This window comes from Hyla sarda, chromosome 2 (genome assembly GCF_029499605.1).
Source record: "Hyla sarda isolate aHylSar1 chromosome 2, aHylSar1.hap1, whole genome shotgun sequence".
In the NCBI taxonomy this organism is placed as follows: Eukaryota; Metazoa; Chordata; class Amphibia; order Anura; family Hylidae; genus Hyla; species Hyla sarda.
The window spans coordinates 32,718,056-32,744,014 of record NC_079190.1 but is presented as its reverse complement, the minus strand read 5'-3'; the positions used below and the strand labels follow the sequence as shown (position 1 = coordinate 32,744,014).

General features: G+C 50.4%; 1 protein-coding gene across 5 annotated transcripts in view; it reads right to left on the bottom strand.

Moving 5' to 3' along the window:
* The window catches only part of PIWIL4 (piwi like RNA-mediated gene silencing 4), a 319,725-nt gene that overhangs the window by 27,184 nt on the left and 266,582 nt on the right, over positions 1–25,959 (bottom strand). For 4 of the 5 annotated variants that reach the window (XM_056561503.1, XM_056561500.1, XM_056561501.1 and 1 more), the window contains one exon: positions 3,796–3,921. The exons of the other annotated variant lie outside the window; for it this stretch is intronic. In XM_056561503.1, coding sequence (XP_056417478.1) covers positions 3,796–3,921 — 126 coding nt within the window. The remainder of the gene's footprint in view (positions 1–3,795; positions 3,922–25,959) is intronic. 5 annotated transcript variants of the gene reach the window in all.

Genomic DNA, 25,959 nt, shown 5'->3' with positions numbered 1-25,959 from the left:
ACTCTGATGACCGGGGATGTCCCCGAGAAGAGTGTGGGGACACGCTGGAAAGCATGGACCATTTCCTGCTTCATTGTCCCTTTAATATAGGAGTTTACAACAGGGTGGGCGCTTCCATCGGCTGGAGTCAACTTGCCGGCCTTACCTATCAGGAGTGGGCTTATGGGGCATTCAGGAACCTGGGTGGCCGAGATCGGGGCACTTTATTCTTAGTCAGTTTAGTGGTAAGGTACTACACGTGGAATGCACGGTGTTTAGTGTCGACCCAACAGTAAATCCTCTCCGAGGTGGAGGTCTGTAGGAACATCACCGGTGACCTTGGGAAGATCAGGTCTTTGGAGCATGGCAGTCTTGGTACCAGTAGGGCTTCTCTCCTATGGAGAGGGTTTTCCTTTGATGTGCCCTAGGTACTAGACCTTTTAGGTAGAGTACCTTTATTTTGGTTAGGGACAGTGTCAGAGGGACAGAGATAGGATGAGAACAGGGTTAGTTTGAATGAAGGGATAGGATTAGGGAGAATTGTAGGGGGAGTTAGGGAAAGAGTGTAAAATTATTTTGAATGTATCAAGTCTGCCATCCTTCTCCCTGGTGGTGGGCTGATGCATGTGCACGCTAGTTTTTTGTTTTGTTTTTAAGCTGATATGGTATGAAGGGCTTACAGGCGACCAAACTTGGGCCTAAAGTGGGTTGTGGTTCAGTGTGTATAAGTTTGTGTATAAGTTGGTTGGGAGGAGTGCTAGGTGGGCAGGGTGTGCTTGTGGGTGGTGGTCTTCATCTTTGGGGGACCTGACATGGGTCAGTTAAGGACTGGACTTTGTGAACTGTAAGAACGGTATGGACTCTGACCCATGTACAGGAGGGGTGGTGTGGGTGAGGGTACAGTTTTAGTGTAGGGTTTTTCCTAGGGTTTTCTATTGATTTTGTAGGGGTTTTCTGTAGTGCATATATTTTGTTTATATTATATTTTATTTATATAGTATATTTAGTAATTTTGTACCTATATTGTGTTATATCTATATTGTTTCATATTGTTTCAGCGTTATGGTAGCTGGACCAGTTGCTGTGTTGATATGTGGTTTATTTAGTTTATTTCAGTTATTTGGTCTGTTTTATGTTTTCTTTGGTATTTTCATTAGTCCCGGATAGAGGATCCAGTTAATTTGGACGTTTTGTAAGTGAATGTATGTGTGATATGATTATTTTGATGATTATTATTATTATTATTTACTATTATAGTTTTTGTTTGTATATATGTATGTATATATATGTATATATATATATATATATATATATATATATATATGTGTGTATGTATATGTATATATATGTATATGTATAAAGATTAAAAAAAAGAAAAAATATTTTAAAAAAAGTAAAAAAAATATAATAATTTTTTTTATTTATTTATTTATTTTTTTTTGAGGTGTGCTTGCTACGTTTCTGTTTAGTTTTCTTGTTGCGTGTTCCCAAGTATGGATGGTTTTGAGTTATAGTCGGATAATGATAACTTTTATGTTCATATTTTGACAAGCCAAGTTGTGCTATTTTATTTATTTATTTATTTTTCTTATGTTCATTTTCGGTAAGTGTGTGAGTGTTTGATTAGATATTTTGGGCATACTTTAATATCTTAGTATTTTAGTATCTCAGTAAAGCTGGGCTGGCCGGTTAGGCAGGGTTTTGTTTATGAGGTTTTGTTTTTGGTTCTAGAGTATTTCTTATTTATGTTATAGCTGGTTAAGCTTGCTTTGTGTTTTGTATTTGATAAGTTTTGTATTTTTCTAATAAAAAGAGTGTCAGCAGAGAGCACTGTGAACAAGACAAAATAGAAATTCAAAAAGAAAAGAACTTCCTCTGTAGCATACAGCCGCAAACAAGTACTGGAAGGATAAAGATTTTTTAATAGAAGTAATTTACAAATCTGTTTAACTTTCTGCCACTAGTTTAAAAAAAAAAAGTTTTCCACTGGAGTACCCCTTTAAGTGGAGCCCTGAATGTGTACCCCTTTAAAGCTAAAGATTAAATGCTTGAAGATCCTCTATGTCTGTGTCCTTAAAGGGGTTATCCAGGAAAAAACTTTTTTTTTATATATCAACTGGCTCCAGAAAGTTAAACAGATTTGTAAATTACTTCTATTAAAAAATCTTAATCCTTTCAGTACCAATGTGCTTGTGAAGTTAAGGTTGTTTTTTTCTGTCTAAGTTCTCTCTGATGACACGTGTCTCGGGAACCGCCCAGTTTAGAAGCAAATCCCCATAGTAAACCTCTTCTAAACTGGGTGGTTCCTGAGACAGGTGTAATCAGAGAGCACTTTCTGGAGCCAGTTGATATATAAAAAAAAGTTTTTTCCAGGAATACCCCTTTAAGATAACATTTCCTGTCTGTGTTATTGATTTTTCCAGTCTTATAGGGTGGCTCTGTAGATCAAAATCACCATCTACATTACAGATGGAGATACCATGGCATGTGAGCAAACATGCTATGACCTCAGGAGGGCGCCACTGAGTGCTCAAGGAGTCTTGCAACCCTCAAGGTATTCTTTCATTATCAATGGGGGGCACTGTGGTTGTTGTGGTGGGGCTGAGGTTGTCACTCTTATGGGGGACTGTGGCTGTCACTGATGTTATGCATTATGCAATCACGTTAACCCTAGTTTTATTGATCCTATCAGGCTATGTTCACATGTCGAAATGTCCGCCCCCAGAAAATTTTTGCGCGTACATTCCACAGGCAGCAGGCGCTGGTGCCAGGACTTCTCCCTGTCGGTCGCAATAACATCTGCCATGTGCACAGAGCAGCAGAATCCCATTAAAGGAGATCTGTAGTGCTCTGAACTTTATCCCCTATTTGAAGGATAGGGAATAGGTTTTCGATCGCGCGGGGGGGTCCAAGCGCTGGGGCCCCCCGCGATCTCCTGTACGGGGCCGCGGCAATGTACAGGAAAGGGGGCGTTCCGTCCCCGCATGACCCGGCAGCCGGCACGCCCCTCCATGTATCTCTATGGGATTCATGGAGGGGCGTGCCGGCTGCCGCGTCATGCGGGGACGGAACGCCCCCTTTCCTGTACATTGCCGCGGCCCCGTACCGGAGATCGCAGGGGGCCCCAGCGCTTGGACCCCCCCGCGCGATCAAAAACTTATTCCCTATCCTTCAAATAGGGTATAAAGTTCAGAGCACTACAGATCTTCTTTAATGGGGTACTCCGGCACTTAGACATCTTATCCCCTATCCAAAGGATAGGGGATAAGATGCCTGATCGCGGGGGTCCCGTTGCTGCAGCACTCTGTTAAAATCAGTCCCCTTAGCACGTTCGCTCCAGGTCTGATTACTGGCGATCACGGGGGCCGGAGCATTGTGACGTCACGGCTCCGCCCCGTGTGACGTCACGGCTCCGCCCCCTCGATGCAAGCCTATGGGAGGGGGCGTGACCCCTTTAAAGTCAACTGGACTCTGCTTCAGCGCAATTTACGTGTGGAATATTTCTACGGAATTCTGCTCGGAATGTGAACACAGCTATAGGAGTAGTGGTATTTATCTACTGACCACCTGGATATATTTCTTGAATACAACAATTATATCAATGTTTTACATATTAGATTAGTGTTTCCCAGCCGGGGTGCCTCCAGCTGTTGCAAAACTACAACTCAGCATGCCCGGACAGCCTTCGGCTGTCCGGGCATGCTGGGAGTTGTAGTTTTGTAACAAATGGAGGCTGTCTAGGCATGCTAGAAGTTGAAGTTTTGCAACAGCTGGAGGCTCCCTGGTTGGCAAACGCTGCATTCAATGGTCACTTGCCATTCTGGTCTTGTAGCTTCACTGTCGACGACGGTTCCGAGCGGCGGGTTCTGTAATCCCCTGTGAGATTCACTGAAGAACCTGGCGGTGCATCTCTTCCTCACCACAACCACTGTGATCTTGGGGCTAAAATAAAAGAATTAGTGAAGAGCTGAAGAGGTTGTATAGGAATCAAAAACATGGCTGCTCTCGCTCAGAAACACTGCCACCCCTGTCCAATGGGCTGTGTCTGGTATTGCAACTTTGGTATGATAACAGGATGTCAAGAGGACATCTTCTACCGTAGGTACATGCAGTCAGTTCAGAGAGTGCAGCATGAATCTTGTGGGGTGGAGGGCACAGTAAGTGGAAATGCCACTGTGTAGACCTGGGCACACGCACACATTTACACACATACTGGAAGTAGACAGCGCCTAGGATCTGGCACATCTATACTTTACATACAAAGTCCATTTATTTCAATGGGCAACATGCAGTGCTTTGTTTCTCTAGTAGCAGGTCCTGCAAGGGATTTAACCCCTTAAAGGGGCACTCTAGTGGAAAACAATTTTTTTCATATCAACTGGTTCCAGAAAGTTCTTCAGATTTGTAAATTACTTCTATAAAAAAAAATCTTAATCCTTCCAGTACTTATTAGCTGCTGTATGCTCCACAGGAAGTTGTGCAGTTCTTTCCAGTCTAACCACAGTGCTCTCTGCTGACACTCTTTTTATTAGAAAAATACAAAACTTATCAAATACAAAACACAAAGCAAGCTTAACCAGCTATAACATAAATAAGAAATACTCTAGAACCAAAAACAAAACCTCAAACAAAACCCTGCCTAACCGGCCAGCCCAGCTTTACTAAGATACTAAAATACTAAGATATTAAAATATGCCCAAAATATCTAAATCAAACACTCACACGCTTACCGAAAATGAACATAAGAAAAATAAATAAATAAATAAAATAGCACAACTTGGCTTGTCAAAATATAAACATAAAAGTTATCATTACCCGACTATAACTCAAAACCATCCATACTTGGGAACACGCAACAAGAAAACTAAACAGAAACCTCAAAAAAAAAAAAAAAAAAAAATTATTATGTTTTTTTACAGTTTATTTTTTATATTTTTTTTAACTTATTTTTTTACATTATTTATATTTTTTTTAATCTTTTTATATATATACATATATATATATATATATATATATATATATACACACACACACACATTTTTTTTATAAACAAAAAAAAAAAAATAGCAATAATAATAAGAATAATAATAATCAAAATAATCATATCACACATACATTCACTTACAAAATGTCCAAATTAACTGGATCCTCTATCCGGGACTAATGAAAATACCAAAGAAAACATAAAACAGACCAAATAACTGAAATAAACAAAATAAACAAAATAAATCACATATCAAAACAACAACTGGTCCGGCTACCATAACGCTATAACATGAAACAATATGAAACAATATAGATATAACAATATAGATATAACACAATATACGTACAAAATTACTAAATATACTATATAAATAAAATATAATATAAACAAAATATATGCACTACAGAAAACACCTACAAGATCAATAGAAAACCCTAGGAAAAACCCTACACTAAAACTGTACCCTCACCCATACCACCCCTCCTGTACATGGGTCAGAGTCCATACCGTTCTTACAGTTCACAAAGTCCAGTCCTTAACTGACCCATGTCAGGTCCCCCAAAGATGAACACCACCACCCACAAGCACACCCTCCCCACCTAGCACTCCTCCCAACCAACTTATACACAAACTTATACACACTGAACCACAAACCACTTTAGGCCCAAGTTTGGTCGCCTGTAAGCCCTTCATACCATATCAGCTTAAAAACAAAACAAAAAGCTAGCGTGCACATGCATCAGCCCACCACCAGGAAGAAGGATGGCAGACTTGATACATTCAAAATAATTTTACACTCTTTCCCTAACTCCCCCTACAATTCTCCCTAATCCTATCCCTCCATTCAAACTAACCCTGTTCTCATCCTATCTCTATCCCTATAACACTGTCCCTAACCAAAATAAAGGTACTCTACCTAAAAGGTCTAGTACCTAGGGCACATCAAAAGAAAACCCTCTCCACAGGAGAGAAGCCCTACTGGTACCAAGACTGCCATACTCCAAAGACCTGATCTTCCCGAGGTCACCAGTGATGTTCCTACAGACCTCCACCTCGGAGAGGATTTTCTGTTGGGTCGACACTAAACACCGTGCATTCCACGTGTAGTACCTAACCACTAAACTAACTAAGAATAATGTGCCCCGATCTCTGCCACCCAGGTTCCTGAATGCCCCATAAGCCCACTCCTGATAGGTAAGGCCGGCAAGTTGACTCCAGCCGATGGAAGCGCCCACCCTGTTGTAAACCCCTATATTAAAAAGGGACAATGAAGCAGGAAATGGTCCATGCTTTCCAGCGTGTCCCCGCACTCTTCTCGGGGACATCCCCGGTCATCAGAGTTCCTACACTTCAAATTGTCCCTCACATATAGCTTCCCCTGAAAGCAGCGCCAGGCCAAGTCCCAAAACTTCTGGGGGATCCTTTTCATGTTTAAAAGGTACAACCCCACACTCAGATCCCGACCTGGGCAGTCCCTGAGCGCCAGAGGCTTCTGGAAGTGGGTCAACAGAACCAGTTTGTCAAGGAACTGCCTTGACTGGGTCCTGATCTCCCACACTCCCAGACCCCACCAACGTATCGCCTTCAGAGTCGGGGTAGCGTAAGCCGGAAGATGCCCATGGGGCGTACGGAGGTCCTTCACTTGCCCTCCTGTCTCCCATTCCTGGAAGAAAGGCCGAAACCATTCCCTGCAGGAGAGTACCCACGGAGGAGCCCTCTCTGACCAGAGGTTTGAGATGTTAGCTTTCAAGAAGGTGTTGGTTAAGAACACCACAGGGTTTACCATAGATAAACCCCCTAGTCTCCTCGTGCGGTACGTAACCTCCCTCTTGACTAGGTTCATCCTGTTTCCCCATAACAGTTGGAAAAACAGGCTGTAGATCCTAGTGTGGGAAGCCTCTGGCAAGATACATACGCTGCCCAGATAGATAAACAAGGGGAGCAGGTACGATTTGATCAGGTGTACCCTTTCCCTGAGGGTCATAGACCAACTCTTCCATTGGTCCACCTTCTGAGCGGCATCCTGGAGCTTACCATCCCAGTTTTTGGTGGGATAATCATCCTGGCCGAATATGATGCCCAAAACTTTTGCTGACTCTTGGGGCCCTGGAAGGGTGTCCGGGAGATCAAACGTGGGATCTCCCCCTCCCAGCCAGAGACTCTCACACTTATCCCGGTTGATCTTAGACCCGGATGCCTCCGAGTAGCGGTCCACTTCCGACATCACCACATCGACCTCCTCTCGCGAGGACACGAAAATGGTGACATCGTCAGCGTACGCCACCACTCTCTGGGCGACATCCAGCTCCGCCAGACTCATCCCGACTCCCGCCAACGGCCCACAATCTACCCTCCGGACGAAGGGATCGATTGCGAACACATATAAAAGCGGGCTCAAAGGACAACCCTGACGGACTCCGGACCCCACCTCAAAAGAGCGGCCAGACCAACCGTTCACCAGTGGGAAACTCTCTGCCCCTGCATACAAGATCTTAAGCCAATTAACAAAAGGACTCGGTAAGCCATATCTCAGGAGGACGGACCAGAGGTACTCGTGGTTCACCCGATCAAACGCTTTGGCCTGATCCAGGGACAGCAAGTACCCCTTCCAGAAACCCGCACTACTCCGCTCCACTGCCTCCCTGACACTAAGGACCGCACTTAAGGTGCTTCGGCCTGGAACAGAGCAGTGCTGGGCCTCCGAAAGGAGCCGGGGTGCAAACTTCACCAGCCGATTAAACACTATCTTAGCCAGAAGCTTCCTGTCCGTATTGAGAAGAGCTATGGGCCTCCAATTCTCAATACGGCTGGGATCTTTACCCTTTGACAAAAGAATCAGGGCTGACCTCCTCAATGACTTCGGCAGAGTGCCCAAGGAGAGACACTCATTGAATACCTCAGTCAAGAGGGGAGCTAAAGACTCCTTAAAGGTCCTGTACCACTCGGATGTTAAGCCATCCGGACCTGGCGACTTCTTAGGGGCAAGCCCCTCGATCGCCAGTCTCACTTCCTCTTCCCTGATTTCTTCTGCCAAAACATCAAGAGAGGGGTCTACCCCTGGCTCAGGAATGGTTTCAGTCAGGAAAACCGACATCTTGTCTCGATCTAGATCCTTCCTCCCCAAGAGGTGCGAGTAGAAGGATCTGACGACCTCCAAGATCCCTGATCTGGACCGATTCAGAGATCCTGTACTATCAATCAGTCCTGAAATGACTTTACTACTCACTGACATCTTACAGTTTCTGTAAGGGTCGGGCGAGCGGTACCTCCCGTAATCCCTCTCAAAAACCAAAGATGCGTGCCTATCATACTGACACCCCATCAGCAAGGATTTCACTCTGGAGATATCCTCTCGGCTACCTCCAGTCGAGACGAGAAGCTCGAGTTTCCTCCTCAGTCCCTGATACAGGCGATACCTGTTCAGGGACCTGAGGCTCGAGAGCTGGTGGATGAACCCCGCAACCCGCTTCTTGAATATCTCCCACCACTCTGACTTACTACTACATAGGCCCAGTAAAGGTACCTGACTCTGAAGAAAATCCTCAAAGGACTGTCTTACCTCCACTTCCTCCAGGAGGGACGAATTCCGCTTCCAGTAACCTTTACCCATCCGGGGGGTCTCTGAAACATTCAGGGAAAACAAAATCATACAGTGATCGGAGAACTCCACCTCAACCACGGACACTGCGGAAGAGACGGCTTCCTCCTTTAAATAAAACCTATCTATTCTAGACCTGCGACTACCTTGATGATAGGTGAAACCCGCATGGCCCGAGGGGTTCCGGATGTGGGCATCCTCTAGGCGAGCTTCTCTAGCTATGCTAATCAGTGCCACAATATCGCAAGTCAGCGGACCATTGGAGCCTCTCCTATCTTGGGACCTCGTGACATTATTGAAGTCCCCTCCAAAGATCACCTGCCGACTCATAAAAAGAAAGGGCTTAATCCTCATAAAGAGATCTTTACGGCCCCGCTTAGTTTGCGGGGCATAGATGTTAATGAGCCGGAGCTCCTGCCCCTTCATGAGGACATCTAGGATCAGGCACCTCCCCATTTCTAATTCAATAACCCGTCGGCATTCAACAGGAGCGGTAAAAAGGACCGCCACCCCACTATACGGCTCAGCCACAAGAGACCAGTGGGAGGGCCCGTGCCTCCACTCTCTCCTGGCTTTTACCAGGGAGGCTAGATCTGACAACCTGGTCTCCTGTAAAAAGAAAATGTCGGCTTCAACGCGGCCGAGAAAATCAAAGGCTGCAAATCTAGCCGTATCAGATTTTATGCTGGCACAATTAATAGATGCCAGCGTCAATGGGGTGAGTGCCGCCATACAGGGTGATTGAGTTAGACGGCTTTCTATCCCTTACACCTTCTTCCTCTCCTTTCCCCCACCCCCATCTGAGTCAGAGGAAGACCCCTTACCCCTTTTAAGGCTGTGGGATAAATCCATCCCAGGATCTTTACCTTTGGAATCCAGAGTTGCCTTTCCCCTTGAGGAACCCACCTCAGGGGTGGAAGGCTCGGCGCCCCCTTGAGGCTGCACCACTTCCCGCCCCTCTTCCTCCCCCTCAAGCGGAGGAGGCGAGATAGTATCCCCGAGGGCCTCATACCGATTCGAGAGGACGATCAGAGGGTCGGAGACTGGGATGTTCCTTTTCAGGTCTGGGGCTGTAACAGAAGAGAGGAACAGAACCTCCTTACTTTTTCCCCTTTTCCTCCTCCTCTTCTTTTTACGGTCACCATTTAGTTTCTGCCCTCCCTCCTCCTCCTCATCCACTGTTTCGTATTGGGAAGAACTGGGCAATCTCACCCTCCTCTCTGCGAATTCTCCCGACCTCCTCATCCAACTCAGTCTCACCCAAAACCTCAGATTGCTGATCAACTGAGCTCATGCCTGGAGAGGGACCCAGAGCTACCCCTGGCACCTGGGAAATCTCCTGGACCCTCTCCAACCTGCGCTTCTCCTCTCGCCTCAGCTTAGAGGGGGTCTTGTGCTTCTCCCTCACTGGTTTTGGTGCCCCTTCTCCATGGCTGGTCCCCTCCCCCACTGAGGCAACCGACAGGCTCTCCCCAGCAGGAGTGGTCGCAGCATAGGAAAAGGAGCGCGGACACCGGCTGAAAGGGTGACCTAAGTCACCACACAAGTTACACCTAATCTGCCCACAGGTGGCTGCCAGGTGACCCACCCCACAGCAGAGGGCGCATATCTGCTGAGTGCAGTTTGCACTAAAATGGTTGGGGTCACCACACCTGTGACACAGCTTCGGCTGCCCTTGGTAGAAGACCTGAATCCTGTCGCGTCCAAGGAAGGTGGCCGAAGGGATGTGGGTGACTGTGTTCCCTGAACGCCTGAGACGGACGGAAAACGTCCAGGCCCCAGACCAGATCCCGTGTTCATCAAAATTCTTTCGGGGGACGTCCGTCACCTCCCCGTACCTGCCCAGCCAGGTCATGATATCGTAGCATGAAAGTGACTCATTACGGGTTAATACGGTCACCTTCTTCAGCATGCTTTGGCGGGATACCGCTTTTACAGCAAAATCACGCCATCCGGGCTCGTTCTTCATCAGCTCATAATTAGACCAGAAAAGATCAAGTCCCTCTGGCCTAACAAAGCTGACGTCAAACTCGGAGGAGCCGAAGGGGTGAATCAGGGCAAAGATGTCCCGAGCCCTGAAACACATCTGGAGCAGAAGCTCCACCACCTTGCCCCTTTGGGGGCACGCATCATTGCCAGTCCACACCAAACGGGCCACATTCCTGCGGCCAGCCTCCTGCCCGGGTGTATGGAGGGACCATACGATCTCCCCATCTTTTTCTCGGAACGCTCCAAGACCATGTCTCTCCACCCAAAAAGACAGGTCCACCTCCTTTCCCTCTCCTCTCCTAAGCGCCTCCAGGAGGCGCCGCTGCAAGTGACCATTTCCAGATTCCAAAGGTAAAGAACTCCCTGAACCTCCCGAACCCCCAGCCGCCACACTTGCATAACTCCTGGCGACTGGGGGGGGGCAGCCGGACCAGACCCCGACACACCAGAGCCACCAGCACTTACACCACAATCATTCCTCCCATCCATGACACTCCTCCTATTCATACCACTACCATTCCTCTCATCCACAGCACTACCACTCCTCCCATCTGCACCACTACCACTCCTCTCATTCACAGCACCACTCCTCTCATCCACAGCACTTCCACTCCTCCCATTCACAGCACTACCACTCCTCTCATCCACAGCACTACCACTCCTCCCATCTGCACCACTACCACTCCTCTCATTCACAGCACCACTCCTCTCATCCACAGCACTTCCACTCCTCCTATTCACAGCACTACCACTCCTCCCATCCACAGCACTACCACTCCTCCCATCCACAGCACTTCCACTCCTCCCATCCACAGCACTTCCACTCCTCCCATTCACAGCACTACCACTCCTCCCATTCACACCACTACTCCTCTCATCCACAGCACTTCCACTCCTCCCATTCACAGCACTACCACTCCTCTCATCCACAGCACTACTACTCCTCCCATTCACAGTACTACCACTCCTCTCATCCACACAGGTATTACTAAACCCTTTCAGTGCAGTAACTTTTTCACTCTTACTTTTGGCTGAGCTGGCCAGGATACACTGTAATGTTGCTGGTGCTGATGTCACTAACTCTGCCTCTGGCATCACATCTCTGCCACTGATGTCACTAGTTCCATCTCCTGACGTCACTTCCATGAGCAGGGCCGCCCCTCCTCCTTCATCATGTGACGTGTAGGAAATCCCCTCCCTCACAGGGGAAGTTTCCATTATGTCAGCACTTGCACTGAACGACCACATGGACTGTCCAGCTGATGCCCGGACACTCCCCCCCCCCCCCCACAGGGGTGTGCCCTGCAGCACCAGCAATGCCCAGGGGACCGCCCCCCACTTCAAGCCTGTCCTGCCCTTCCCTACCGACAGGACAGGAGGGCTTCTCAGCATCTCCCTCCGCCATCTTGGATTTCACACTGTACCCCCCGTGCTGGCCCCGCTCAACCTCAGAAGTGGGGTCTTGCAGAGTGGGGGGCCCAGCAGCCTGTACCGACTTCTCAGCCGGCCCAGACTGCTGGAAAGGACTAAATACAAAACGGGTGACTTCTCCCACTTTCCTCTTCTTTTTGCTCCTCTGCCCTTTCTTCTTCCCTCCTTCAGGGCCCAGATCATCACCAAAAGAAAAGTTCTGGAAATGAGTGGGGGATTCCTGCAGGATGATGGCCCTGAGCACCCCGCCATCACTGTCCTCCTCGCTCTCATCAGCAGATGACACAGGTAAGGCCACCATTTGAGCAGCAGCAAGGTGGTCTTCACTGAGGGGGGGCTAGGGGTGACACAGACAGCAGGGGCCCCACCATCCAACACCACACTCTCACTCTCCACCCTCCCCTCAGCCTCTCCGACAATCTCTGACTGTTCCACCTCCTCCTCCTCCTCACCGTAACTACTCTCCCCATCATCCACCACCTCCTTACCTGGGGATTTCATGGCGGTGAATCTGTCCTTGTTTAGCAATTTTTCTCGGAAAAGTCCACTGCCTTCCAAAAGGACCTTTCTCCTTTCTTCCAACTCCTTAATCTCTGTTTACCGGGCGTGTATTCTCACCCTCAGCTCGGGTCGTTTTTTCTTGGGACCCCTGTCAGCCAGGTTTTGGGCCAGGCGCAAATCCTCCCTGGCTGCCTTTAGTTCTTTCCCACAGCGGTCGTACTCTGTAAACCGAGCCGTCATCCTGGAGCAATATATTTCCGTGGACTCTTTCGGGTCTCGGTTGCCCCACATCTCAACATTCTGCAGGCTTTTCTTGGCCTTCCTGCCACTAGTGGCCTTTCCACTACTCTCCGTTGCCTGGGGAGCAGGGACCACATTACTGCGGTCCCTGCTAGATTTTCTCACACAGGCCGGAAGACTGGCTGTAGTTGGCTTCTCTCCACCCCCCGCCAGCCTGGAACAGGAAGTGGAGCCCCGAGATTCCCGGGGCTCCATGCAGGGAGGCTCTCCCCAGGAGTCTGTCACCCTCCTGGGAAAAGCTGTTAGAACACCTGCCTCTGTAGTCTGCTTGGAAGTCCTGGAGAGCTCAAACAGGGACACACCCGCACGCTTCTCACACTGAACTGGTGTGTTTCACAGGAAGTGCTCTCTGCTGATACCTCTGTCCATGTCAGGAACTGTCCAGAGTAGGAGCAAATCCCCATAGCAAACCTCTCCTGCTCTGGAAAGTTCCTGACATGGACAGAGGTGTCAGCAGAGAGCACATCCTGTGAAACACAGCTGTTCAGTGTGAGAAGTGTGCGGGTGTGTCCTTGTTTGAGCTCTCCAGGACTTCCAAGAGAACTAAAGAGGCAGGTGTTCTAACTGCTTTTCCCAGGAGGGTGGCAGACTCCTGGGGAGAGCCTCCCCTGCATGGAGCCCCGGAAATCTCGAGCCTCCACTCCCCGTTCTTCCAGGCTGGCGGGGGGTGGAGAGAAAACTGCAACAGCCATTGTTCCGGCCGGAGGAAGAAAATCTGGCAGAGTCTGCAGCAATGCAGGCTCTGCTTCCACGGCGACGGGTGCCAACCAGAGATCTGGAGGAAGCAAGGCGAGGAGGAAAAAAGTGGAGATGTGGGCAGAGAGAGGGCCCAAGGAGTCGAGCGATACATACTGCTCCCGCATGGCCGCATGCTTTGCGGAATATGACCAGTGCGGTAAGGAGCTGAGGATGGCCAGGGAGGATCTACGTGTGGCTCAGAATCTGGTGAGCACGGGGTCCAAAAAGAACAGGCCAGAGCTAAGAAAGAGGATCACAGCGCTGAAAAGCGAGATTGTGAAGCTGGAGGAGAGGAGAGACGAGATCCTGGAGGGAAGCGGTCTTTTCCAGGAAAAGCTGATTAATGAAGACCGGTTTGCCGCCACGAAATCCCCAGGTAAGGTGGAGGTGGATGATGGGGAGAGTAGTGGCGGTGAAGAAAGTGAGGATGGTGGTAATGAGGAAAAGGATGAGAATGTGGAGGAAGACGCTGTGCCTGTGGCTGCTCCCTGTGACACCCAGGCCACCCAGGACAGCTATATTGAACCGGCCCAGGTGGCTCTTCCTTCAAGTGAGAGCGAGGAGGATGATGTGGAGAGTGAGGCTGGGGGATTGCTAAGGGCGATAGTCATGCAGGAGTCCCCAGCCCACCTCCAGCATTTCACCTTTGGTGATGATCTCTGTGATGATGTGGCAGTTAAGAGGAAAAAGCAAAAGACACAAGAATCAGTGAAGTACGTGTTTGTTCCTTTCCACCAGTCTGGGCCAGCTGCAAAGCTGGTTCAGGCTGCTGGGCCCCCCAGACTGCCAGACTCCGTTTCTGTGGTGGAACGGAGCCAGCATGGGGGGTACAGCATGGCGTCAGTAAAAGCTGCAGACGCAAAAGATGTGAAGCCCACCCATCCTGCCGGTAGGGAGGGGCAGGATGGGCTCATGGTGGGCAGCGCGAGTTATGCCCCTGTGTGCTCGGGGGGCGGTTCCCCGAGTACTGTGGGCATTACCGGCACTGCGGGGCACTCCCCTGTGAGGGGGGGGGAGTGTCCGGGCGCCGGGATTATCCACAGAGCCTGTGAAGTTGGGTGAAGCAGGTGCTGGCGCTGTGGGAGGAGCTGGGGTGCGCCCGGTGGGGCAGCCCCAGAATCAAGATATGATATCATTCATGAAGGAGAAACCATCGGCGTCGACCCCAGCAGCGGCTAAGCCAGCACAAAGGACTTTACTAAAGCCAGCCATACTACAAGTCCCAGCCAGCCCAGAATTTGTTAGTCAGGACAAGAATGTAGGATGTGATATTGATGGGTGTAGTAGTGTTGTGGGTGAGAGGAGTGTATGTGGGAGTGTCAGTGGATTGAATGTTGATGGGAGTGGTAGTAGTATGGCTGGAAATAAAGAGGTGGAGAGTTGTGGTGTGAATGGTGTTGTAAGTGGTTCTGGCTCTGGGTCTGGTCCGGCTGCCCCCCCGGCAGTGACTGCTCCTAGGAGCTATGCTAATGTCGCTGCCGGGGGTTCAGGGGGGTCCCCGTCTCCGTCCGGCCCTGGGGGCCATTTGCAACAGCGCCTCCTGGAGGCTCTACGCAGGGGTGACAGGTCGATCCAGGTAGAGGGAAGGGGTGAGGTCGACCTGTCTTTCTGGATAGAGAGGCACGGTTTGGGGGCTTTCCGAGAGCGGAATGGGGAGGTGGTCTGGTCCCTCCCGACAACCGGGCAGGACAATAACCGTAGGAATGTGGTCCGTCTGATTTGGAGGGGCGAGGATGCGTGTCCACCTCGCGCTAAAGTGGTTGAGCTCCTCCTTCAGATGGAATTCAGGGCGAGTGACATCTTTGCCCTGATTCACCCCTATGGATCGTCTGAGTTTGACGTCAGTTTCGTTCGGCCAGAGGGTCTCGAACTCTTCTGGTCGAATTACGAAGTGGCAAAAAACGAGCCCGGCTGGCGGGATTTCGCCGTAAAGGCGATTTCCCGTCAGAATGCTGTCAAGAAGGTGACCGTTTTGACCCGTAACGAGTCACTTTCTTGTTATGACATCATGACCTGGCTTGGACGGTATGGGGATGTGACGGACATGCCCAAGAAAAACTTGGATGAGCACGGGATCTGGTCTGGGGCCTGGATGTTTTCCGTCAAACTCAAGCGTTCAGGGAGTACGGTTTCCCACATTCCGTCAGCCGCCTTCCTTGGACGTGATAGGATCCAGGTCTTCTACCAGGGGCAGCCTAAGGTCTGTCACAGGTGTGGCAGCCCCACCCACTTTAGCGCAGCCTGTACTCTACAGGTCTGCGCTTTGTGTGATGGGGTGGGACATCTGGCCGCATCCTGTAGGCAGATCCGGTGCCACCTGTGTGGTGTCCTTGGGCACCCATTTAGCCGTTGTCCTAGCGCCTTCGCCCGTGCAGCGGCCGCTCCGGCTGAGGAGAGCTGTGAAGTTGCCTCGGCCGGGGAGGGTATGGGCAGGGATGGGGGTGCAACAGGGCTCGTGAGGAGGAAAAAGGGCCCCGCCAAACTAAGGCGGGAGGAAAATCGTAGAAGGAGTAGGGAGCTGGAGAGTGCCCAGGTGACGGGGGTAGCTCCGGCCTCTGCTCCTGAAGCTGGCCCTGTAACCGCTGAAGCCCTGGAGGAGGATGTGCTGGATGGGGAGATCAGGAGGCTTCACAGAGAGGAAGGCAATATGGCCGACCCTTCCGATTCCTCCCACTATGAAAGTGTGGATGAGGAGAGTGGGGAGAGGCCTAAAAAGAAAGACAAGGGCAAAAGGAAAGGGAGAAAGAAGAGGTCAGAGCCCTCTGTTCCTTGTACTACGGGCCAGGTTCAAAACGGAAGCCTGACTGCCCCCCCTCTGGTTGACCTGTCAAACCGGTACCTCGTCCTCGATACCATCTCCTCCCCCTCCTTGGCTGGGGAGGGTGAGGGCGAGGTGCCTAGGGAGAAAGAGCCTCTGGGAGGAACTGGGCCCTGTCCTATTGAGGCACCTTCCTCAGAGGGCAGGGCTAGACCGGGGCCGGACGGAGACGGGGATAATATGGATCTATCTGAATCGAAAAAAAGATCCAAGAGTGGTCCTGCCCTCTCGTCTTCTTCGGGGGATGAGGGGGCAAAAAAGAAGGGAAAACAAAAGTAAAGGGTGTGGCCGTCTAATTTAATCACCCTGTATGGCGGCACTCACCCCATTGATGCTGGCATCTATTAATTGTGCCAGCATAAAGTCGGATACGGCTAGATTCGCAGCCTTTGATTTTCTCGGCTGCGTTGAAGCCGACATTTTCTTTTTACAGGAGACCAGGTTGTCAGATCTAGCCTCTCTGGTAAAAGCCAGAAGAGAGTGGAGGCGTGGTCCCTCCCACTGGTCTCTTGCGGCTGAGCCGTATAGTGGGGTGGCGGTCCTTTTTACCGCTCCTGTTGAATGCCGACGGGTTATTGAATTAGAAATGGGGAGGTGCCTGATCTTAGATGTCTTGATGAAGGGACAAGAGCTCCGGCTCATTAACATCTACGCCCCGCAAAGTAAGCGGGGCCGTAAAGATCTCTTTATGAGGATTAAGCCCTTTCTTTTTACGAATCGGCAGGTGATCTTTGGAGGGGACTTCAATAATGTCACGAGGTCCCAAGATAGGAGAGGCTTCAATAGTCCGCTGACTTGCGATAGTGTGGCGCTGATTAGCATAGCTAGAGAAGCTCGCCTAGAGGATGCCCACATCCGGAGCCCCTCGGGCCACGCGGGTTTCACCTATCATCAAGGTAGTTGCAGGTCTAGGATAGATAGGTTTTATTTAAAGGAGGAAGCCGTCTCTTCTGCAGTGTCTGTGGTTGAGGTGGAGTTCTCCGATCACTGTATGATTTTGTTTTCCCTGAATGTTTCAGAAACCCCCCGAATGGGAAAAGGTTATTGGAAGCTGAATTCGTCCCTCCTGGAGGAAGCGGAGATAAGACAGTCCTTTGAGGATTTTCTTCAGAGTCAGGTACCTTTACTGGGCCTATGTAGTAGTAAGTCAGAGTGGTGGGAGATATTCAAGAAGCGGGTTGCGGGGTTCTTCCGCCAGCTCTCGAGCCTCAGGTCCCTGAACAGGTATCGCCTGTATCAGGGTCTGAGGAGGAAACTCGAGCTTCTTGTCTCGACTGGAGGTAGCCAAGAGGATATCTCCAGAGTGAAGTCCTTGCTGATGAGGTGTCAGTACGATAGGCACGCATCTTTGGTTTTTGAGAGGGATTTCGGGAAGTACCGCTCGCCCGACCCTTACAGAAACTGTAAGATGTCAGTGAGTAGTAAAGTCATTTCAGGACTGATTGATAGTACAGGATCTCTGAATCGGTCCAGATCAGGGATCTTGGAGATCGTCAGATCCTTCTACTCTCACCTCTTGGGAAGGAAGGATCTGGATCGGGATGTGATGTCGGGTTTCCTGGCTGAAACCATTCCTGAGCCAGGGGTAGACCCCTCTCTTGGCATTTTGGCAGAAGAGATCAGGGAAGAGGAAGTGAGACTGGCGATCGAGGGGCTTGCCCCCAAGAAGTCGCCAGGTCCGGATGGCTTAACATCTGAGTGGTACAGGACCTTTAAGGAGTCTTTAGCTCCCCTCTTGACTGAGGTATTCAATGAGTGTCTCTCCTTGGGCACTCTGCCGAAGTCAATGAGGTGGTCAGCCCTGATTCTTCTCTCAAAGGGTAAAGATCCCAGCCGTATTGAGAATTGGAGACCCATAGCTCTTCTCAATACGGACAGGAAGCTTCTGGCCAAGATACTGTTTAATCGGCTGGTGAAGTTTGAACCCCGGCTCCTTTCGGAGGCCCAGCACTGCACTGTTCCAGGCCGAAGCACCTTAAGTGCTGTCCTTAGTGTCAGGGAGGCAGTGGAGCGGAGTAGTGCGGGTTTCTGGAAGGGGTACTTGCTGTCCTTGGATCAGGCCAAAGCATTTGATCGGGTGAACCACGAGTACCTCTGGTCCGTCCTCCTGAGATATGGCTTACCGAGTACTTTTGTTAATTGGCTTAAGATCTTGTATGCAGGGGCAGAGAGTTTCCCACTGGTGAACGGGTGGTCTGGCCACTCTTTTGGAGTGGGGTCTGGAGTCCGTCAGGGTTGTCCTTTGAGCCCGCTGTAATATGTGTTCGCGATCGATCCCTTCCTTAGGAGGGTGAGTTGCGGACCGTTAGCGGGAGTCGGGATGAGTTTGGCGGAGCCGGGGGCCATCCAGGGGGTAGTGGCGTACGCCGACGATGTCACTATTTTCGTCTCCTCGAGAGAGGGGGTTGATGTGGTGATGTCGGAGGTGGAACGCTACTCGGAGGCATCCGGGTCTAAGATCAACCGGGATAAGTGTGAGAGTCTCTGGCTGGGAGGGGGGGATCCCACGTTTGATCTCCCGGACACCCTTCCAGGGCCCCAAGAATCAGCAAAAGTCTTAGGCATCACATTTGGCCAGGATGATTATCCCACCAAAAATTGGGATGGTAAGCTCCAGGATGCCACTCAGAAGGTGGACCAGTGGAAGGGTTGGTCTTTGACCCTCAGGGAAAGGGTACACCTGATCAAATCGTACCTGCTCTCCTTGTTTATCTATCTGGGCAGCGTATGTATCTTGCCAGAGGCTTACTACACTAGGATCTACAGCCTGTTTTTTCAACTGCTATGGGAGAACAGGATGAACCTAGTCAAGAGGGAGGTTACGTACCGCACGAGGAGACTAGGGGGTTTATCTATGGTAAACCCTGTGGTGTTCTTAACAAACACCTTTTTAAAAGCTAACATCTCAAACCTCTGGTCAGAGAGGGCTCCTCCGTGGGTACTCTCCTGCAGGGAATGGTTTCGGCCTTTCTTCCAGGAATGGGAGACAGGAGGGCAAGTGAAGGACCTCCGTACGCCCCATGGATATCTTCCGGCTTACGCTACCCCGACTCTGAAGGCGATACGTCGGTGGGGTCTTGGAGTGTGGGAGATCAGGACCCAGTCAAGGCAGTTCCTTGACAAACGGGTTCTGTTGACCCACTTCCAGAAGCCTCTGGCGCTCAGGGACTGCCCAGGTCGGGATCTGAGGGTGGGGTTGTACCTTTTAAACATGAAAAGGATCCCCCAGAAGTTTTGGGACTTGGCCTGGCGCTGCTTTCAGGGGAAGCTATATGTAAGGGACAACCTGAAGTGCAGGAACTCTGATGACCGGGGATGTCCCCGAGAAGAGTGTGGGGACACGCTGGAAAGCATGGACCACTTCCTGCTTCATTGTCCCTTTAATATAGGGGTTTACAACCGGGTGGGCGCTTCCATCGGCTGGAGTCAACTTGCCGGCCTTACCTATCAGGAGTGGGCTTATGGGGCATTCAGGACACTGGGTGGCCGAGACCGGGGCACTTTATTCTTAGTTAGTTTAGTGATTAGGTACTACACGTGGAATGCACGGTGTTTAGTGTCGACCCAGCAGAAAATCCTCTCCGAGGTGGAGGTCTGTAGGAATATCACCGGTGACCTCGGGAAGATCAGGTCTTTGGAGTATGGCAGTCTTGGTACCAGTAGGGCTTCTCTCCTGTGGAGAGGGTTTTCTTTTGATGTGCCCTAGGTACTAGATCTTTTGGGTAGAGTACCTTTATTTTGGATAGGGGAAGTGTGATAGGGATAGAGATAGGGTGAGAGTAGGGTTAGCTTTAATGGAGGGATAGAATTAGGGAGAATTGTAGGGGGAGTTAGGAAAAGAGTAAAAAATTATTTTGGTGTATCAAGTCTGCCATCCTTCTCCCTGGTGGTGGGCTAATGCATGTGCACACTAGTTTTTTGTTTTGTTTTAAGCTGATATGGCATGAAGGGCTTACAGGCGACCAAACTTGGGCCTAAAGTGGGTTGTGGTTCAGTGTCTGTTAGTTAGTATGTATAAGTATGTGTATAAGTTGGTTGGGTGGAGTGCTAGGTGGGGAGGGTGTATTTGTGGATGGTGGTGTGTTTTCGTGTTTTTGGGGGACCTGACATGGGTCAGTTAAGGACAGAACTTTGTAAACTGTAGAGGAACGGTATGGACTCTGACCCATGTGCAGGAGGGGTGGTGTGGGTGAGGGCACAGTTCTAGTGTAGGGATTTCCTGTTTTTTTTTTTATTTTTTTTTTTGTAGGTTTCTGTAAATAGGGTGCATATATTTATGTTTATATACTATATTTTATTAATTTCTATTAGTGATTTTGTATCTATTTGGTTTTGTATCTACATTGTTTTATATTGTCTCATATTATAGTTATGGCAGTCGGACCAGTTGTTGTGTTATGTGTTTTTGTTTATTTATTTATATTTTTAATTTTTATATTTTTAATTTATTTATTTTCCCCTTTTGTTTTGTTTCCCGAGTATGGATGGTTTTGAGTCACAGCCGGGTAGTGCTAATTTTATGTTTATGTTTAAGCCAAGTTGTGCTGTTTATTTTTATTTATTTATTTATTTATTTTTATAATTATTATTATTAATTTTTTTTTTTTTCCCCCCCCCCCCCCCCGAGTATGGATGGTTTGAGTTACAGCCAGGTAGTGCTAATTTTATGTTTATGTTTAAGCCAAGTTGTGCTGTTTTTATGTTCATTTTTGGTATGTGTGTCAGTGTGTTTTTGTTTGTTTGTTTTCTTTTTGCTTTGTAAAGCTGGGCTGGCCGGTTAGGCAGGGTTTTGTTTTTGATTTATATTATAGCTGGTTAAGCTTGTTTTTTGTTGTATTGGATAAGTTTTGTATTTTTATAATAAAAAGAGTGTCAGCAGAGAGCACTTCCTGTAGTCCTGAGCAGCTTGGTGTGCAGCTCATTCGGGTGTGTCTCTTTGTGTGCTCCAGAGACTTCCAGCAGACCAGAGCAGGTGTTTCATCAGCCTCCCCAGGAGTGTGGCAGCCTCCTCGGGAGAGCCTCCCTGCATGGCGTCCCTGGCCTCCACCTCCCGTTCTTCAAGGCTGGCGGGGGGTGGAGAGCAAATAGCAACAGCCATTCCGGCCCGGGGTAGAAGATCTGGCAGAGTCTGCAGCAATGCAGGCTCTGCTCCCCCGACAACAGGTACCAGCCAGAGATCTGGTGGACAAAAGGCAAGGAGGAGAAGTGTGGAGTTGTGGGTAGAGCGAGGGCCCAAGGAGTCCAGTGCCAACTACTGCTACCGTCTGGCCGCGAGGTTTGCTGAGTATGATCGGTGCGGCAAGGATCTGAAGTTGGCCAGAGAAGATCTGCGAGGCGCTCAGAATCTGGTGAACACTGCACCAAAAAAGAACAGGCCAGAGTTAAGGAAAAAGATCGCAGCACTGAAAGCTGAGATTGTGCAGCTGGAGGAGAGGAGAGCAGAGATCTTGGAGGGGAGCGGTCTCTTTAAGGAAAAGTTTGAGAACGACAGCCGGTTTGCCGCCACGAAATCCCCAGGTAAGGTGGAGGTGGATGTTGGGGAGAGTAGTGGCGGTGAAGATAGTGAGGATGGTGGTGAAGCTGTAAAGGAGGAGGAGAAGGTGGAAGAAAGTGCACAAGTTGTGGAGATGGATGCTGTTCCTGTGGCTACTCCCTATGACACCAAAACACAGGACAGCTACATTGAGCCAGCACAGGTGGCACTACCATCAAGCGATAGTGAGGAGGATGTGGAAAGTGAGGCTGGGGGATTGTTGAGGGCGATCATAATGCAGGAGTCCCCAGCCCACCTCCAGAATTTTACCTTTGGAGAAGATCAGTGTGAGGATGTGGTGGTGAAGCGAAAAGCTAAGAAACAAAAGATTCAGGAAACAGTACAATATGTGTTTGTTCCCTTCCAGCAGTCTGGGCCAGCTGCAAAGCTGGTTCAGGCTGCTGGGCCCCCCAGACTGCCAGACCCCGTTTCTGTGGTGGAACGGAGCCAGCATGGGGGGTACAGCATGGCGTCAGAAAAGGCAGAGGGCGCAATAGATGTGAAGCCCACCCATCTTGCCGGTAGGGAGGGGCAGGATGGGCTGATGGTGGGCAGTGGCGAGGCAAGCTATGCTGCCGTGTGCTCGGGGGGCGGTTCCCCGAGTGCTATGGGCATTACCGGCACTGCAGGGCACTCCCCTGTGAGGGAGGGGAGTGTCCGGGTGCCGATGGGGGATAGTGGTAGGTCTGTGTGCTCGGGGGGCGGTCCTCCGAGTACTGTGTATTCTGTGGGCGCTGCGGGGCACTCCTCTGTGAGGGGGGGGGGAGTGTCCGGGCGCCGGCATCATCCACAGAACCCGTGTGGTTGGGAAAAGTAGGTGCTGTCACTGTGGGAGGAGCTGGGGTGCGCCCGGAGGGGCAGCCCCAGACTCCGGAAGTGACTTCAGCTATGGAGCAGGAACTATCAGCATCGACCCCTGCAGCTAAGCCAGAAAAAAAGAGTGTAATAAAACCTGCAACACTACAAGTCCCAGCCAGCCCAGAAAATGTTAGTCAGGGTAAGAGTGCTGGATGTGAGAATGCTGAGTGTGGAAGTGTTGTGGATGAGAGGAGTGTATGTGGGAGAGTCAGTGGAGTGAATGATGGTGGGAGTAGTAGTGGTATGAATGGGAAGAAAGATGATGAGAAGAGTGGTGTGAATGGTGTTATTAGTGGTTCTGGGTTTGGTTCTGGGTCTGGTCCGGCTGCCCCCCCGGTAGTGACTGCTCCTAGGAGCTATGCCAATGTCGCTGCCGGGGGTTCAGGGGGGTCCCCGTCTCCGTCCGGCTCTGGAGGCCTCTTGCAACAGCGCCTCCTGGAGGCTCTACGCAGGGGTGACAGGTCGATCCAGGTAGAGGGAAGGGGTGAGGTCGACCTGTCTTTCTGGATAGAGAGGCATGGTTTGGGGGCTTTTCGAGAGAGGAATGGGGAGGTGGTCTGGTCCCTCCCGACATCCGGGCAGGACAATAACCGTAGGAATGTGGTCCGTCTGATTTGGAGGTCAAAAGTGGTTGAGCTCCTCCTTCAGATGGAATTCAGGGCGAGCGACATCTTTGCCCTGATTCACCCCTATGGTTCGTCTGAGTTTGACGTCAGTTTCGTTCGGCCGGAGGGTCTTGAACTCTTCTGGTCGAACTACGAAGTGGCGAAGAACGAGCCCGGCTGGCGGGATTTCGCCATAAAGGCGATTTCCCGTCAGAACTCTGTGAAGAAAGTGACCGTTTTGACCCGTAACGAGTCGCTTTCATGTTATGACATCATGACCTGGCTCGGACGGTATGGGGATGTGACGGACATGCCCAAGAAAAACTTTGATGAGCACGGGATCTGGTCCGGGGCCTGGACGTTTTCCGTCAAACTCAAGCGTTCAGGGAGTACAGTTGCCCACATTCCGTCAGCCGCCTTCCTTGGACGTGATAGGATCCAGGTCTTCTACCAGGGGCAGCCTAAGGTCTGTCACAGGTGTGGCAGCCCCACCCACTTTAGCGCAGCCTGTACTGTGCAGGTCTGCGCTTTGTGTGGTGGGGTGGGTCATCTGGCCGCATCCTGTAGGCAGATCCGGTGCCACCTGTGTGGTGTCCTCGGACACCCTTTCAGCCGTTGTCCTAGCGCCTTCGCCCGTGCAGCGGCCGCTCCGGCTGAGGAGAGCTGTGAAGTTGCCTCGGCTGGGGAGGGCACGGGCAGGGATGGGGGCGCAACAGGGCTAGTGAGGAGGAAAAAGGGCCCCGCCAAACTAAGGCGGGAGGAAAATCGGAGGAGGAGTAGGGAGCTGGAGAGTGCCCAGGTGGCGGGGGTAGCTCCGGCCCCTGCTCCTGAAGCTGGCCCTGTAACCGCTGAAGCCCAGGAGGAGGACGTGCTGGATGAGGAGGTCAGGAGGCTGCGCAAAGAGGAGGGCAATATGGCCGACACTTCCGATTCCTCCCACTATGAAAGTGTGGATGAGGAGAGTGGAGAGAGGCCTAAAAAAGACAAGGGCAAAAGAAAAGGGAGAAAGAAGAGGTCAGAGCCCTCTGTTCCCTGTACTACGGGCCAGGTCCAAAACGGAAGCCTGATTGCCCCCCCTCTGATTGACCTGTCAAACCGGTACCTCGTCCTCGATACCATCTCCTCCCCCTCCTTGAAGGGGGAAGGTGAGGGCCAGGTGCCTAGGAAGAAGGAGCCTCCGGGGGGAACTGGGCCCTGTCCTATTGAGGCTCCTTCCTTGGAGGGCAGGGCTAGACCGGGGCCGGATGTAGATGGGGATCAAATGGACCAAACTGAATCAAAAAAAAGAACTAAGAGTGGTCCTGCCCTCTCATCTTCTTCGGAGGATGAGGGGGCTAAAAAGAAGGGAAAGAAAAAGTAAAGGGTGTGGCCGTCTAATTTAATCACCCTGTATGGCGGCACTCACCCCATTGACGCTGGCATCTATTAACTGTGCCAGCATAAAGTCAGATACGGCTAGATTCGCAGCCTTTGATTTTCTCGGCCGCGTTGAAGCCAACATTTTCTTTTTACAGGAGACCAGGTTGCCAGATCTAGCCTCTCTGGTAAGAGCCAGAAGAGAGTGGAGGCTTGGTCCCTCCCACTGGTCTCTTGCGGCTGAGCCGTATAGTGGGGTGGCGGTCCTTTTTACCGCTCCTGTTGAATGCCGACGGGTTATTGAATTAGAAATGGGGAGGTGCCTGATCTTAGATGTCTTCATGAAGGGACAAGAGCTTCGGCTCATTAACATCTACGCCCCGCAAACTAAGCGGGGCCGTAAAGATCTCTTTATGAGGATTAAGCCCTTTCTTTTTACGAGTCGCCAAGTGATCTTTGGAGGGGACTTCAATAATGTCACGAGGTCCCAAGATCGGAGAGGCTCCAATGGTCCGCTGACTTGTGATAGTGTGGCACTGATTAGCATAACTAGAGAAGCTCGCTTAGAGGACGCCCACATCCGGAGCCCCTCGGGCCACGCGGGTTTCACCTATCATCAAGGTAGTCGCAGGTCTAGGATAGATAGGTTTTATTTGAAGGAGGAAGCCGTCTCTTCCGCAGTGTCCGTGGTTGAGGTGGAGTTTTCCGATCACTGTATGATTTTGTTTTCCCTGAATGTTTCAGAGACCCCCCCGAATGGGAAAAGGTTATTGGAAGCTGAATTCGTCCCTCCTGGAGGAAGCGGAGATAAGACAGTCCTTTGAGGATTTTCTTCAGAGTCAGGTACCTTTACTGGGCCTTTGTAGTAAGTAGTAAGTCAGAGTGGTGGGAGATATTCAAGAAGAAGGTTGCGGGGTTCTTCCGCCAGCTCTCGAGCCTCAGGTCCCTGAACAGGTACCGCCTGTATCAGGGTCTGAGGAGGAAACTCGAGCTCCTTGTCTCGACTGGAGGTAGCCGGGAGGATATCTCCAGAGTGAAATCCTTGCTGATGAGGTGTCAGTACGATAGGCACGCATCTTTGGTTTTTGAGAGGGATTTCGGGAAGTACCGCTCGCCCAACCCTTACAGAAACTGTAAGATGTCAGTGAGTAGTAAAGTCATTTCAGGACTGATTGATAGTACAGGATCTCTGAATCGGTCCAGATCAGGGATCTTGGAGGTCGTCAGATCCTTCTACTCGCACCTCTTGGGGAGGAAGGATCTAGA